Source organism: Oratosquilla oratoria, chromosome 31, assembly GCF_046742065.1.
Source record: "Oratosquilla oratoria isolate Oo_2021 chromosome 31, ASM4674206v1, whole genome shotgun sequence".
Lineage (NCBI taxonomy): Eukaryota > Metazoa > Arthropoda > Malacostraca > Stomatopoda > Squillidae > Oratosquilla > Oratosquilla oratoria.
This window is the reverse complement of record NC_134807.1, coordinates 47,126,932-47,144,431: the sequence shown is the minus strand read 5'-3', so window position 1 is coordinate 47,144,431 and position 17,500 is coordinate 47,126,932. Positions and strand designations below refer to the sequence as shown.

The 17,500-nt window shown below is 41.2% G+C and overlaps 1 protein-coding gene across 2 annotated transcripts in view; it reads right to left on the bottom strand.

Annotated features, from left to right (window-relative positions):
• The window catches only part of LOC143041546 (uncharacterized), a 209,428-nt gene extending 192,121 nt beyond the window's left edge, over window positions 1–17,307 (bottom strand). For both annotated transcript variants that reach the window (XM_076213543.1, XM_076213544.1), the window contains exon 1: window positions 17,116–17,307. In XM_076213543.1, the coding sequence (XP_076069658.1) occupies window positions 17,116–17,189 (74 nt within the window). In that variant the 5' untranslated portion in view covers window positions 17,190–17,307. The remainder of the gene's footprint in view (window positions 1–17,115) is intronic.
• Between the last annotated feature and the right edge of the window lie 193 nt (window positions 17,308–17,500).

The window sequence follows — 17,500 nt, the reverse complement described above, 5'->3', positions numbered from 1 at the left end:
CATACACAAAAATTGGACTGAGCATCAACATCAAAAAGACTCACGTACTCTACCAACCTCCCCCCAATGCTCATGTTGACAATCCGCCATCGATTCAACTAGAAGAAACCCTACTGGAAAATGTGAACCACTTCTGCTACCTTGGGAGCCATCTGTCAGCGAAGGTAGACCTCAGTGATGAAATCCAACACCGTCTGAAGTGTACAGGAACAGCTTTCGGCAAGCTTCGAACAAGAGTTTTTGATGATCAGGACATCAGAAACGAAACAAAACTCATGGTGTACAGGGCAGTCATTATTCCAACGCTCCTTTATGCATCCGAAACCTGGACCCCGTATAGTCACCACCTGAAAACACTCGAGAAATTTCACCAACGCTGTCTTCGGAAAATCCTCAACATCAGTTGGAAAGACAGAAGAACAAACGTCAGCGTACTACAGGAAGCAAAAATGACCAGCATCGAAGCCTATGTCATCAAAGGCCAACTAAGATGGAGCGGCCATGTGGTTAGAATGACGGACGAACGTCTTCCCAAACAGATATTCTACTCCCAACTCAAAGACGGCAAGCGTACAAAAGGAGGCCAGAAGAAACGCTACAAAGACTCCCTGAAAACGAACCTCAAAAAGTGCAACATCGACTTCTTTAACTGGGAGGAAACGGTAAAAAATAGACCACTCTGGAAAAACACCATCCATGGGGGAACAGCGACTTTCGAGTCAAAAAGGTCTACAGAGCTGGAGGAGAAAAGAAGTCGACGGAAGGAGCGCCAACAACAACCACGGCCGACTTTTCCTTCCGGCACAAGATGTCCACATTGCGACCGATCTTTTCGAGCAAGAATCGGTCTTAATAGTCACCTACGGACTCACCAGTAGCTTTGCGCGAAGACTATCATCCTCAACCTTGAGGGATTGCCATCATCATGTATATATATACATATATATATATATATATGTATATATAAATTTATATATAGGTATATATACATATATATATAAATATGTATATATATATGTATATATATGCATATATAAATTTATATATAGGTATATATACATATATATAAATATGTATATATATGTATATATATATATGTATATATACATATGTATATATATATGTATATATATATATATAAATATGTATATATATGTATATGTATATATATATATATATATATATGTATATGTATATATATATATAGACATTTATCTATATATATATATATATACACTATATATATATATATATATATATATATATAATATATATACACACATATATATATATACATATATATATATAATATATATATTTATATATATGCATATATATGTATATGCATATGTATATGTATATGTATGTATATGTATATGTATATATACATATAATATATATATATATATATATATATATATATATATATTAGTGTATGTATACGTGTTTAAGTATATAATTGATATTTGTACGAGTATATCTATTTATATACATGCTTATATGTATTCCCTTCCATACTCCTTTTCTTGTTTCCTCTTTCTCTGTGTTCATTCTTTTTCTCAGTCTTTCCTATCTCCACCGCCTCCCCCCTTCCCTTATCTTTCTTTTTCTTTAGGTCACCCCAATAAATCCTTTCAGTATTTCGTTTCATCAGATACCAAATTTACAATTTCCAGCCCTCGGTTTTAAGGTTGTCTCCCTTTTCTCTCCTTCCTCTTTACTCTTCTTTTATTCATTTTCTTTTTATAATCGGTGACCAAGTTCCACTCAAGGAAGACGGATAATCTTTAACTCCTAATATCCCTCCATAAATATCTCTCGCCAATACCTTTGTGATTCCGACTCTCTAGCGTGATAATTTCATCAATAGAAACGATGGTTAATAGGGGCGATATGCCAATACTCGCCCCCTTTCCCTGCCTCCCCCCCCGTCTTTCACCTCAAACAAATATTGAATGGTTTGCTATCTCGGGCCGGGCCTACCTCGTCCTCCTCTCCCTGAGGATTTAATACCCATGTATTTCTTGGATCGTAGGTTTTCTCTGAACTTTCCGGAAAAATAACTATCACTCGAGGCCAGACTCGCATAAATTCTCCAAAGGGTTTGGAAATCCTTCGAATTTCTTTTACCATCTTTCGGCTCTCTTTGATTGATTCAATTTTATGTGACCCGGTGTGCAGTCTTTGAATACCCTTACTTCTCACGTATCAAGGCGTGATCTCCCACTTCATGGTTGAGTCACATATAACTTAGTGTTACTTTTGAGTTCGTGGGATCTACTGAGCTCTCAATGGGACTTTCGTCTATGTTAGGGGACAGGCTTTTGATTAATTTTAGGCTATGTTAAATGATATTCAACGCAGCTGCTTTTCACCTGTTATAACAGCATATCAAAAATTTGCACTTCTATAGACTAAGATTTTCTTAAGAATAAAACATCTATATAGCTAACTCATTTCACTTGATTTCTGTCATAAGAATTTCCCGATGACCATGCAATATTATTTTTTCTTTCACTTGATAGTCAAAACCATTATTAAGAATTCCTTCTAAACGTTCAGGCACAAACAGCGTAATAAAACCTTACTTATTCAACTAATGATGCGCAAACATCCCATCTTTACACATGAAAGATTTTCTATGCCATTTTGATACTTAGTTAAGAGATTGAAACACTTTTTCCTTAGACATGAGTTCGTCTCTTCTTCCAACTTCCCATTGTGTGTTCCTTACTAGTATCACAATTACATGAAATACCTCGCATTTTATTGCTTAATTGGATTTCCTCGAACGCACTAACGATCAAAGGAACAGGTGTATGAGTTAACAATGGAATACAGATCGTAATGCACTCGCATTCACACACACGCACACACACACACACACACACACACACACACACACACACACACACACACACACACACACACACACACACACACACACACACACACACACACACACACACACAAATATGGTGCAAAACATCATTATATTTATACTCTTATCACTCATAATTCCAGACTGTCTTCCCGAAGTAGTCAGCTCTCTCATCTTGCGCTCCCACGTTTTTACGCTTCCGTTCGGTGGGGAAGTCGATTAACGATCACATATACCTGTACCACGGAGGAAAGCGAACTGATCCTTACTTTTGACATACGCTGTTCACGGAAGATAGAGGGAGCCCTTTCCTTTATAGAGTCTCTCCTGTCATTGGGAAGGAAAACCTTAAGAAAAGGTTGACTAGTTACTAGGAGCCATCATGGTGAGTTACAAGAGCCGGATCGCATCCCGACGGATAGACCTGTCTTGTCAAGGACCACTTAGACTAAACTCTACAACATCTGGGAAAGAAACCGGACCTTGATTCCGTAGATTGGATGCCTGTCCAGGAAGGAAAGAAGACCTAATTCTTCGTGGTGACAAAAGCTGAGGTACTTCACACCAGTCTTGGGTTGTTGGCCTTACTATTGGAATTTGACGTTTGTATTAAAATGATTCGATCTCCTAGGTTATTTATAATAATTCCCCGTAATATCTGTAAGACACAGACGTTTACACAAACGTTCGCATAGCGGAAACTATTTGAGTAGAGTTATGCATGCTACAAATGATAGATAATCATTTATCATAGAGGATACAAAAAATAAGTGCCTTCAAGGTCAAGCGTTTGAAAAACTCAAAACAGAGGGAAAAAAAAAAAGTCTTCGAGGCCACGTTGTTTGAAAAGAAGTCAAAAAGCGTTTGTGACGTCACTTAATCCGGATAAGCCCTTGAACCAGGTCAGCTGTCTTAGGAACCAAAGGGCGGTGGTTGTATAGTGACAAGTCTCATTCTTTTGCCCGAGTGCTTTCAAACGTTTATCTTCTTGCTCAGGATCAATACACTTGTCTTCCCTTCGCTGACTCTCTCCTCCCTCTTTCTCTTTTAATGTTTTAATTTGGACGTGTTTTTTCCCGTTACTTTTACTTATTCTACTCTGCATACTTTCCAGTCATTCTTACATTTCCTCAGCTTCCTCTCCTTCTAATCTCAAAGTCTTCTTTTTATTCTTCTTTAGCCTGCATGAACGCCCCCTCTCAACTCCCCCCCCCTCTTCACACCGATGCTGGAGTCATTTAAAATCAGTCGCAAAATTATTAGTCATTTTTCAGCGCTCGCTGAAACGCAGATGGATTTTCCAAGCGGAGGGTGGACGAGTGTAAGAAGGCCGTAAACACAATGGGAACCTCTTCTGCTCAGTTTTTCTCTCTCACACGGACGTTGTTCGAACGGTGTTCCCCACCACCGGCCAGGAGGGCCGGGGGGGAGAGGGGATGAGTCGGGGGTTGAGTGGTGGAGGGGGGTTCTGGGCGACACGTTATTCCTGAGAAAGAAAAAAAAAATCTTGTGTTCTGTCACCCATGACTGCCCAGATGATATTCCTGCTCTGTTTATGGTGTTCAGGTGGGAATGGAGATACTTCCAGTACGTTACGGAAGAAATGTAAGTATATATCCCACTCACTCGACGTCCCCTTTGTTTGCTTTCTACATTGATGTGTCAAATTTGAATTTTGGAAGATGTACATGATTACTGACACGACTTTCCATTTCAATTTCATTCGTCTGAATATTACAACTATTTTTCCAAGTGCTTGAACAGTATTTTAAGTCTGGTATGGAGAAATATAACAACAAAGAGTATAGAAGTGTTAACAGAATACATTAGAAAATAAATTAAATAAACTGAAATACCAATGGAGAATGTCGGCAGTTCAGTTTACGCCAAGAAAAGATCGGGAAGTAAGAGAAAAAACGTTGCATCCTTACTTCTCCTTTAAGTATTTACATTTGTACTCTCCTCTAATTCCTCCTCCTGCTCCTCTTGCATCTTTTATTTCTCTTCCTCCTCCCACTCCTTTTTTTTTTTCTATATGCTCTTTCTTCTAATGTTCGTTCTCCTTCTCGTCCAGCTCTTTTGTCTTCCTCTTCTTTTCCTTCCTTCTTTCCTTTTTCTATTCTTACTTCTCTTCCTCCTCATCTTCCTTCTCTTTTTCCTTCTTATACTCCTTATCATCTTTCTCCTCCTATTCATTCACATCCTCCTTTTCCTCTGGTGCAGCTGCTCTTCTTCTTTCTTCCCCAGCTGTTCTCTGACTTCCTAAAACCAAGCTTGCTTCCTCAAACGCCTTCTTTGTGTTGTGCATGAGGCTGTTTGCTTTCTCCGCCTCGACCCACGCCTTTCCTGTCCAGGAAACAAAGCCTCGGGAACTAGTCGCGTCGCGTCGCGTCGCACCGCGCCGCGCCGAGGAGCCGGCACCCTGTTGCCGAGAAGACCACATGGCCAACGACATGACGTAAGGACCAACAGAATAAATTAATTACATACCACGATCGCAATAAAACAATTCTATTTCAGCGTAATTGACTAAGTAGTTAATGGCATCAGTGAGGCATTTACTCTCAAAAACAGAAATGTATACCTTGTTAATACATACCTAAGTTTAGAACAAAGACGTTCGAACAACTAGTCTCGTTCTGTCAGGGGCGAGGAGCAATGATATTTGATCTCTACTCTGTGGAGCAATGCATGTTCACGGCAGAGGCCGGCAATGCTATTGTACACTGGGATGTGCCGTATGTGCACAGAAGGTGCAGTATAGCACACTGCAAGCGCAGCGGTTACATACTGGGTATCTAAAGTACAAATTCAGTATGATCATAACCAGGATGTAAGTGTAAGTTATACTGAATGTGATGTCACGTATAAAAGTACAAAACAACATTTAAAAAGTGAAAGAGGGACTTGCGTCTAAGAAATACTTGAAGAACAAGTGTAAACGTTATACTATGTGGGGATCTAAGCGTTGCAGGCGTTTAGTATTTACCTGGTTTGTGTACTCGAATAGAAATTAGGAAGAGAATGTTAACATTTTGTACGGTATGTGTGTGTTTGTGTTATTAGGTATTAGTTTGCAAAGATATGTTCATATTTCAGAGTTTGTTGACAGAATTACGGGACTCGTTTTTGGTGCAACTTTGGGTTTTTAGGAGCCAGCATTCCAGATTGACGATTCGATTTATCTTTTATTGTATTTTTGGGAGAGTAGGGAGGTATCTATATGCTCTGTTTACGTGTACAGGAACTGCAAGTCTGCAATACGTATTAACACCATGGGAAATGTCACCAAAAGTACTGATCGAAGGCGTTAATGTACGCAAAAAGACGAATCAAACACTGCAGAGGATGTAAAAGAAATGAGCATAACTGGGCAAGTCTGGAGGCTAAAAAATAATGTTCGTCACCAATTGACAAAAAAAAAAAAAAAAAAAAAAAAAAATGAGGAAGATCCCACAGGAACTGCATAATAAGGAAGACTACACGAAGTCACACAGATTCTGCTGAAAAAAAGTGGAAAAACCACTCAAGTTTGCAGAGACAAGGAAAGAAGTCACAAATCAACACAGATATCAGAGAGCAAAGGACAGGTCCCAAGGTGCCACCTAGACACAGCGAGGCAGGACGACGTTTGGTCAGGGCGATATAGTCGCTGCCGCGTTCATCTTCCTCGACAGGAAACCTCGCGACCTCCCCCGAGGCTTTGCACGACTTCGCCGTCCTCCCCTCCCCTACTCTCCCGACCCCCCTCCCCAACCTCGCCCACGCCTTCCTCTGCTCCTTCCTCCTTCTCAACCGACCACAGACACTACATAAGCAAATAGATAGGTCGGCTGTGTTCTTCCGTTTTTGAGAGCATTTCTGCCTAAAACCTCGGGAGAACCAACATGTCGCACACTTTGTACCTTTAATATTGTGACGTCCTATAAAGGCATCACTCTAGCTAGTCCAAGACAATTTCATTCAGCTGAGCGTCCGTTACTGTACTACAGGGCTTAAGGCTGTCCCGATTAGCGTCATCGCTACGGTGGTGACCTTAGATGATGTTGTATTGCCAGACTAGTCTTTTGAGTTGGTGTAACAGAAATTAGAGGGTTGATGATGACTAATAGGCAAATAGTTTTGTGTGTGACTGGCTACAATAGGACCTTTGAAGTGTATCAAAAAAGTTTCATGTATGAGGGGTGCAATTTGCCATAATTTTTGCTTCCTTAAAATTTGTCAGAACTTAAACACCGAAGAAAATTTCGTAGCCACATTATGCAGTGGCTTGTAGTGAGGCAGAACTCTAGTATTACCTGTGCAGGATACAGGACGGAAACCCTCATGCCATGCCAGCTCACCCGGATATGATTCAGGAGGCGGTTGTGACTTTGAGTGAGCATCGGCACTCACATATTCCTGGAAGATCTAAGCCACCACCACAACCACCTTCCGAGAAGTGCGACTCTCATATAGCAACCATCCACCCGGAAGCACGATTTCTTTACACCCGGAGTCTCTTTAGCCGGAGTCTTCACTTCCAAAGGATGCTCTACTCATAAAGGTGGAGTAACGCATAAAGAATACCCCTTCATCCGGAATAAGTAACCGTAACACATGGCAGTGTGCCGGTGGAATCTAAAACTTGTAACATTTTACCCGGAACCATTCTTCCATGGTTCACAAGAATCCGGAAGCCTGTGATAGTCACCGTTCTGGAACTTCGACTGCAACGCTGGAATCAAAGGGTCACAAAAATACCAGGGGACTTCTCCTCCTAGTCCAAACTGTGATAATTCGAGTTTTACTTGAACATCACGGATATGTTTCCAGTTTAACTCTAGAGCAAACAAGCATTTTGAAGTCTGTTGACAGACTGGAAACAAGGTGTATAGAGAACTTCAGTCTCGATGACCCGAAGTCGTACAATGTCTGAATCAACAACACAAGCTTCTGCAAATTCACCTTTCACTCCAGCCACGAGAACCATTCCTGGCAAGCTCTCATGCTAACTCCCGATCCATCCCCTCCATTTCCAGACAGATGCAATTTATTTGAGGCAAACACGACCTATATAGACGTTCCCTTGGCTTCGTCACTCTTGGAGATGGCCCTGTGAGCAGGGTCATCCCGGGGGGGAGGGGCAAACCATATGACTAAAGTGCCTCAGCTGACACTAGGTGACAAGAATGGCTACTTGTCTCATGTCAGTACCATCAGATACATCATTGCTGAACCTTTCTTTCTTAAGTCATGCACAAAGGAAACATCCTGTTTTATATGTTGTACTTGACAGCGGAATTTGTATTTTTTTATATATATAACTTGGGTATATTCAATTTGTAGGACATATTTTCTTGAGCTCAGAATGCCTTAAGTTTTGCATTTCACTTCTTGATATACCAAGGTCCCCGTGAGTAAATAGAGGTAAAACGTAATGTACAGCCATCATTAAGGAAAGACTAGGACGTAAATGTAAACAAGTCTGGCTGATAGTTTTCTTATCTCGACTGTGATCGCGGCGAGACAATCAGATGTGATGATGTGGAAGAAAATCTCGATTTCCCAGAATCTGTAGGCACTGCATGCATCCCCTGTATCTGAGTAAATTTTGCTTCTTTCAGCTTACGCCTCATTGTGGGACCACTCATGTGTTCCGATCGTCAGTTGCCGATTGCAAAAAATAAATAAATGAATAAGAAAATAAAGTAAAAAACAAAAAACAAAACAATAATAATAAAGTATCGGTGACGGTTGATTCTTGTATTCGCGCTCCACGCAACTCTATTATTACGTGCCACCCCTTTAACCACTTCGATCACTCCCTGAAGCTCAAGCGCGGAAGCGCGCACACAAGAACCCTCCTCATCCCCTCGGCCAGAGACTTCCGCAAATGTTCTCCCCACAGCTGGACAATGGGAGCGACGGAAACGACCCTCCGGGGACAGTGAGTTCAGGGTGTCCCCGCGCATCTCCTGCCACTGGGCTCTCAGACTCTTTGTGGTTCTTGGGTTCCTTTGGTAGCGTCCTATTGTGTCCGTCGAGACCGTGTGCCCTTTGGTCATCTTTAATTGGCCCCGTCACACTGAGGGCTGTCCGTTCCTTCGGGAATTCTCTACGAGGCACTCGGAAAACATGTACTCTTCCTAACCATTCTCTGTAAGTAGTTTTGAGTTTGGTTGTAGTACATTTTGAAAAAATATATATAAGTTATATCTCCTTGTAATATTTATTAAGCCCATATATTTCTAGCTCCCTGCATGTTTTTTTTTTTTTTTTTTTTTTGCTGCAAGATACATCCTCCTCCATACTAATCTAGACACTAGACGCACTACATAATATGTTCCAGGTATACTTTTTTTCTTTTTTCCATTTCGTGATATCTTTTATTGGTTTCTCTTTCCTTTGTTTTATAAAATATAGGAGACTCCATATTTCCGATCCGCAAAACTTAAAACTGAAAGAGTGTAATGTGCGCTGAACAATCCCTTTTTTTTTTTTTTAAATAATAGATAAATTAGAAAAATAAAGATGAATATTGAGTAGTTTTTGCCACTATACGAATGTGACGCTCATGTGTTTCCTGTGGAAATAGCAGTCCGGTAAAACTAACCTATTGTTTTTCTAAATAAATTGTCTTCATAAATTAGTGTTCTTTAGATTCCAATTACACGAATATCAGTGAAAAAAATACAGGTCAAGATACACAGGTAATGGATTTTTATGATGAAGCTGTGAGGAGAAATCTTCACTTCACTTAGAAGCGAAGGTCAGACTTGCTAATGACCCTAATGCGCATTTGACCGTAGATCCTCACGCGCGCCGTGGAACTTCGTATTTAAAAAACAATTTTCTGCTCATAACATGAGATCCAGACTGCGCATGCGTGGCTTCACACCATGAGCTCTAAATCGGAGAAGTCGGTAAAATGATAACAAAGGAATATTCTAAATGCCACGCAAAAAGCTACGCTGCATCATGGGGGTGGTACTTCTGCAAAAGTGCTGAGCACAAGTAACAATAAAAAAATTGATCAAAATAAAGCGTTTTTAATTCAGAAATCTCTTGAATTCCAGGCTTTTACTTTGAATAAGAACAATTTTTTTTTTCGGGAAGTTAAAATATAAGTCTTCAATGCTCGCCCCCTCCCCCCCCCTTTTTTTTTTTTTCTTTTTTTTTGTCTTAAAAGAAATAGGGACATTCCTGTTGTTTGATGTCATAATTGTTTTAATCCTTTGCGTCACCGCTCCTACCAAATGGTGAAGTGAAGGAATTTTCACCACAAGACGCTTTGTTGTCACCTTTAATCTGTGTGCCAGGACAGCCGGGGTAAATGGTATTTATCGGTAGCCGTTAGAGATCGAGCCCAGGATCACGTTGTTTTGAGATGTACTTTGATAATATAATTCATTGTAACTCGTAGTAAGTATATGGGCGTCCATTATGCTGCAAAGCAATACCCGAGGCATAAGAGACAAGCTTTCTTATACAAAACATACGTAAGATGTCTTTGTCCTCAGTATTGGCTGATGAAGCTTTAGTTCGTTGAGCTTTCCCTCTTCCTTCATCCAATCTTTTTTCCCTCTTCATTTCTCTCTTTTTCTATGCTTCACCCCCGCTTTCTTCTTCATTTCCTCTTCCAGTTACCCTCCTTCTGCACGTATCCACCTCATCTTCATCCTTATCATCATGACTTGCTCTTCCTCAATACCAACATCTTATCTTCTTCCTTTTCTTTTTCATCTCTTTTGCAATCAGCCACCATTCTTCACAGTAACTCATTCGAGGCAAAACATTTCTCACAGTGACAATGACCAGAATGTGATCAATTCCCTTACTTATGCATCAGATGACCAGTCTAATGGAAGCTCTTTCCCGGAAGAACCATGTCAAGGTCAATTTCATTCTTTGTTTATGGCTCCCAAGGCTCCCTCCGATTTTTTACTTGTCTCTCTCTATCTACTTATCTCCTCGACATCCCTCTCTCATCAGCGTTCCCGTTTCAACAATCCTTCACCATCCAGGATCCTCCCAGCAATATCATTACCTCGGGACTCTCTATGGCACAAATGGCTTGAAAGCTGCTTATAAGATGTTTTGCTCATTACTCCCCAAGACTATACCTCATCTTTATAATGCAGGTTATCCCCATACCATCACCACGACCCATCTCGCCGTCGTGCATATGGATAACTAACCGGAGTAGAGCGTCTATATTTTACATCAAACCACTCCAACACGTACCCAACTACTCTCTAACTCTCCTCCCCTACACACACTATTTATCTATATATCTATCCCTCTATTTCAATCTCTGTTTTCATTTCTCACACCTTTTGTGTCTCTATCTACCTACTTACCCCTCACCCCCTTCTCTCTCTCACCTACACGCACACACGCAAACACACACACACACACACACACACACACACACACACACACACACACACACACACACACACACACACACACACACACACACACACACACACACACACACACACATTAAAACAAACAAAACATAATTTATATTGTATTAATTCGTTTAACAACGTACGGACGCACGTAACTTCACTCACTGCTGTGCAAGTCAGAGTACCTGATCTCTGACGCACCTTCCTCAGCGTCGTGGAAAGGCTTCTGGTCGGCAACAAAGTTCTCGGCACGACGCAGCGACGGACGATGCCTCTCTCTTTGGAAGACTCGAGAGATCCAAGTTCTCGAGTCCACAATACTTCGCATGTTACTCTAACGTGATCCTAATGATTTTGATTGTTATCTTAGTGGATGCACGTCCCCCTATCTACTTTATGGAATAGACTTTCACCGGTTAATATATTTGATCTATTTACCCTTACTACAATAACTTACTGGACAACAATTAATGTATCAAACGTTTTGTACTGTGTGAACAGTATCATTTAATCATTCCCCATCGTTGTCTTTCAAGACAATTTCATCGTATTGTGACATGGGTTCCCACTAGATTCAGCTATACTGGAATACCACTTCGTGTAGCGTAGGAGGAGGAGCTTGATATCATCGTCTGAAAGTCGTAAGTGAAACACAGCAACTTCAAGTAACGGTATATACTACCAATGTAGGCACCCTTCGCATTTTGTACTCAGCTCCTTCGACCTGTTGAGATACCTCGCAGATTTTGTCCAGGGTGGTGTGCGGCGACTTTATTCAGTTAAAGGGAGGCATCCATCCCTTCCCTGCATGTACCTTCACGTTCCTTCCCATTCACATCATCTTCCCTTCCACCCACCCAACGATCTTCTCCCCTGCGTACATGCTGCATCCGCGACCTCGAAGCCAACCCGTTCTTCCTCTTTTTGTTTACCTTTCCCCCTGAATGCTAACCATTCTTATTCCCATCCACCTTCGCCATTTCACATCGACAACTTTTTTCTCCATCTCTCTCTCTCTCCACCTCCGCTTGGCTTCCACATTCACTCTGTCTTGCCGGAGAGATCGGATGGTTGTCTTCTTCCTTGTCAATTACACGCACCTCTGACTATCACGCAGCTCTCTGCTTCAACCACACGGGTGCTTGTTCACATCTCCCCTTGTGTCCCCGCCCCTCCCCGACTTGACCAACCAACTCCCTCCCACCTCACCTCGTCCTCCAGTATCACGACAAGACTCATTAGATCCAAAGCTCATCCTCCACGACGTCGGCCTCGTCCTTGAGACGCGTGACTGTCTCTGCTCAAGTAGTATACGGTACTGACTATTTCTCTGCTTCAACTGCCACTGCACACCTGTGTCCCTCACGCCAGAGTTCTAACAATTGCAAAGATCCCTCCCCGTGGCTGCGGCATGTTATGATGTGTGTCTCCTCGTCATCTACTCCTTGAAGCTCTGTTCACTATTCATTTCCCCACAGAGCATTGCTCAACATGACTTTTGCATTAAGTTTTTGTTAGTTTATTACTTGCGTCGTACACTCCATCTTTTCTGTACACCTTGCATCGAGTAAAATTGCATGTAAGCAAAAACTTGTAAGATGTTCTGTCTAGCAGTACATCATTTAAGCAAAGGTTTACATTACGCACAAATAGCCAGTGACTAACACTGACAGCCTTGGTTTCCTGGAATTATATACAACCCATTACCCCCCTTCCACGTCGTCTATCAGCAATCTCGTCACAATATTTTCTTCTTGAAAATTATCTTACTGTTTCTTCAATAGCGTTTTTTTTTTGTGTGTGTGCTTCGTCCTTGTACATCAATCACTCGAATTCCTACGCTGCACTGTGGTTGCTTATTTCCTTCCTTATATTCAATTTTCAGTTTCTTCTTTTTTCACAAATGAAAATTCAGATATATATTGCTCTTCTTTTATTTACACAAAGGGAACTCAAGTGTTCTTCTTCAAAATTTAATCCACTGATGGCCATTTCGTCTTCTGTACCAAAATAAGTCATAGAAGAGGAATTAGGCAACCACGGATAAAAGTTATGAAACTTTTCTTCAGTGGAAGAATTAACGCATTCAAATTAGCGGCCTTCAGTGCGACCTCTCCAACCTCGGAGAGCCACCTCAGCCAAACAGTGGTTGGGTACTCCACCCCACATGTACTTGTACCGATATCAGAACCTTTGCTTGTTAAACGCAGCAATCACTGTTAATTTGCAAGACTTGTCTCCCATCCATTACATAAAACAACCTGCTCACATATTTTACATTTGGTGACCTTTTCTTATGCCTTACCCCAGGGATTACCCACAATGTTGACAAACCATGTTTCAGCCATGGAAGTTTTTGCACAGTTGACCTTTTCATTCTTTATGATAATGTACGGTAGTTTCCAATCTGCAAACCACCGCGGCGTTCCCGTTTTCTGTTACCCGCGAGAACATCTCCATCTAATCCTCATAAAATTCCAGATTTCTATTCCATTTCGAGGTTTCCTTGATCCGAGACAAATTTGAATACTCGTTTCATTCATCTCGATGCAATCTGTCCCTTCTCATACTACGCACCGGCGGACTGTGATATGAAGACAATGGGGCGGCCACTTATGAAGATATCATCCAGGTGCTAAGGCTATATTGCATGACTCGCTGATAAAAATCCAAGATGGCCTCAGGGTGCTGGAGAGAGAGAAAGGGGGGGGGGAATGAGGGGGCAGAGGGAGAGCGATGGAGAAGAGGAAGCGGAGAGGCATGGTTAAAGAAAGGAAGAAAGAAAGGAAGGAAAGAAGAATAGAAGGAAGAAAGGAAGAGAAAAAGTGATCTGAGTTAGCAAAGATTTAGATTTATTAGCATTTAAAATGTTGAGTTCACTGAGAAACAATAGATAATGAAAAGAATCATACCAGAAGTATGGATATAGTGAGGAACGAGGGCAACAGGTGAAATGAATTATGTAGTGAATAAAGCAATCACAGTGGAAGGACATCGCCATCATCATATCATCATCATCATCAGCGCCACACGAAGCTCTCGAAGAAATGTTCTTGCCAGAGGGAAACTGAGACGTGACGAGATTAACCGGATGAGCAGTTTTATTGCTAAAGACATATTCTCCGTGGTTAACGGTCCCGTGGTAGATGGGGAGATGGGGTGGAAGGAGGCGGGGAGAGAACCTCTGACGATATCAAGTACAGTTGTACTTTTAGTGAAATTAGTAATAACTGCTGCTTCAAAAGGTAAGGCAAGGGATTACCATATGGGCCAGTTTAGACTGACCCACTTTATAGCATCCGGGGAGTATAGTAATAAATGCAATATGTGGCCATTGCATAGATAGAAACACTGAGAAATGTGTGTGGGTTTCACTATGTGCGGCGTGTGACGGGTGGAAAGAACAATACAGCGGGCACAGAGTGGAATGATATCACTAGGTGAGAGTTGACATTACAGTATATTATTGAAGGCATTTGCAGTGGGGACACTTAAGAAGCGAGTTGCTAAGGAGTCTCATAATCCATTTAGGTCAAGTAAGGACTTTGGACCTGCCCTTTCCTACGCTTTTTCTTTTTCATGTTTTCTCTCGCAATGTTAGAGGTAGACTTCTCATTCTTATTAACATCACCCAAAAAATTACGAACCCTGTCAGTCCCTGTCCATACTCTTTGTCCCTCAGACTGTATCGTGACCTGCCCTGGCAGAGTCATTTAGGTTTTTGCCGTTCGCCTGCCGAGAAGTAGCAACCAGTGACATCACCCCCTTCTCGCCTTTGAATGTGACGTAAACATCCAAGAATGAGTCCTGATTATAGGAAAAAATCCTGCTCTATCCATCTCTACATGTAGACCCCCCCCCCCCGTATGTCATTCTTATTAAAGGAAGATGCTACGTGGGTACGAGAGTCTGTGAATTGGTTTCTTGAGGAAGATGGAAGGGCTGACGTCATCGGTGCATAATTTTCCTTTGAGGAGATTCCCATGGGAAAACCAGGTTCTCAAGAAGCAACTCCTGCTGACGGGGTGTGGGCGTCCGGGGTCGTTCTTGCCAGACACCTTGTTTTACAGCCGGAACCTCATTCCCCGCTCTTATCTGGGATGTCGGCTTATGATAATGCGGCCGCTTTTTCAGTTATGGAAACGAGGTGTCACTTGTATCACTTGCGCTCGGACAGGTAAGCCTGTATATCAATCAAAGTCATGAACCTCAATGAAAATGCATTTATCTTAGCTTTATAAATGTACGAATCCAAAAGGATAAGTGTCATCTGCAGTTGGTAAAACCTTTTGTAATCTAAAGACTGCGTACATACTTCATCTCAAATACACGCGCACACGCACACGCGCACAAATGAACACAGATACATACACACACGTACACAGAAATATATATATACACACACGCATGTGCACATATTGATATGTGCATATGAAGATACTGTATATATCCATATGCATGTACATATGCACATACATATACATATATATCCACATACATATGCATATACATATGCACATACATATATATATATATATATTCACATATATATACACATACAAATGCATATGTAACACATTCACATACGTATATACATATGTTTATATTTATGCATATGTATATGCTTATACATACATACATACATACATACATATATATATATATATATATATATATATGTGTGTGTGTGTGTGTGTGTGTGTGTGTGTGTGTGTGTGTGTGTGTGTGTGTGTGTGTGTGTGTGTGTGTGTGTTTATGTATATATGAATGTATATGTACAAACATATATACATATAAAGATGCACATGTACCCGTAAAGGCACACGCACACAACACATACACATGTACTTCCACATGTCCATGGATATATATGTATGCATGTATACATAATGTATACATATATAAATGAAAAAATAAAGATTTCTGAAAATATCTTTACGTATCATGTAAATAATAAAATTATTGAATGTTGTTGAGATAAGACCTGTTTAGAAAGGCTGTGATCTGAGCTTCAACGACAAGACCCGTGTAGTCATAGTGGAAAGAGCAATAGGGTGAGGAGTAGGTGCGCGTGCACACAGACGGAGCCACGTGCATCAGGAGCGTACGCGCACGCGACAGGATTGTGGTGGCCGATGAAGACATCCACCCAGCCAGCCACCTTGCGTAAAGTAAACAGAAGCATGGAGAGCTTGACTGTTGAAGTGATTGCTTTTAAACCAGTAAATAGGCAAAATGTATGGTATTTCATGTTTTTAACTTGTGGAAAATTTGTATTTGTTCAAGATTTTAGAGCAGGGATGTGTTTTTCTTTCCGAGATGCACAATGGAATAAGCGTTTTTGTCTATCATACTTTTAAAAAAAATACTTAACCTGAGAAACTTAAATAATATTCATCTAGAAAGTACAAGTAGACAGAGAGTATGCAGTGAGACACTTTTTGATAGCATAACACAAGCAAACAAAAGCAGATATAATTTTCCAATGCTTGGCACCTATTCTGTTTTACCATCTTCCCTGAAGGCTGAATTAGATTTTATCATCTACTATATCTAATACAGACAACATAGTCATTGGTGAGCATGTATGTTCAACTAAGCATGACTATGAGTACAAAAAGAAATGAATTTATGGTGAAACCACGCATTACTTAGGGATACTTAATTCGTGTGTAACAATGTGTGTATGTCAGAGGTTAGCATTGAGGCACGAAAGTGGAAAGCATGCACTTTCTTTTCATGAAAATTATTACGATTTTCGAGGAAAGTGACGAATGAGGTCTGTACATTATGCTCTCACACTGTCACCTCTAGAAAACAAAAGAAAATTGCATTTACCTGCACATTTGTAATATGTCCTGCATGGGAGCAGTGTGTTGTGGTTCTACTAGGGTGGTGCGTTGGTTGGTCATTCGCTAAATCCTCTGCATTCAGGTCTTCTCAATCTTGGGAACGAATAGTCACTCGCTCTGTTAGTGAATAACTCGAGTCTCTCCGTGGCGGCACCGAGCGCACAATCCTCACCCTTCACCGGTCAAACAAACACTGATGACCCGAGCTCCATTGCTACCCTCGGCGTCATGGCCACTCCTACCCCCGTCATTCTCTCTCAGGATTGGCTGCCGCGCGGTCATCCTCGGCTTGTGGTTGGTGGAATACGCAGAGTGGGAGGGGTGGGAGAGGGAATGATGTAAAGATTCACAAATTGTGAGCCAATCGGAAG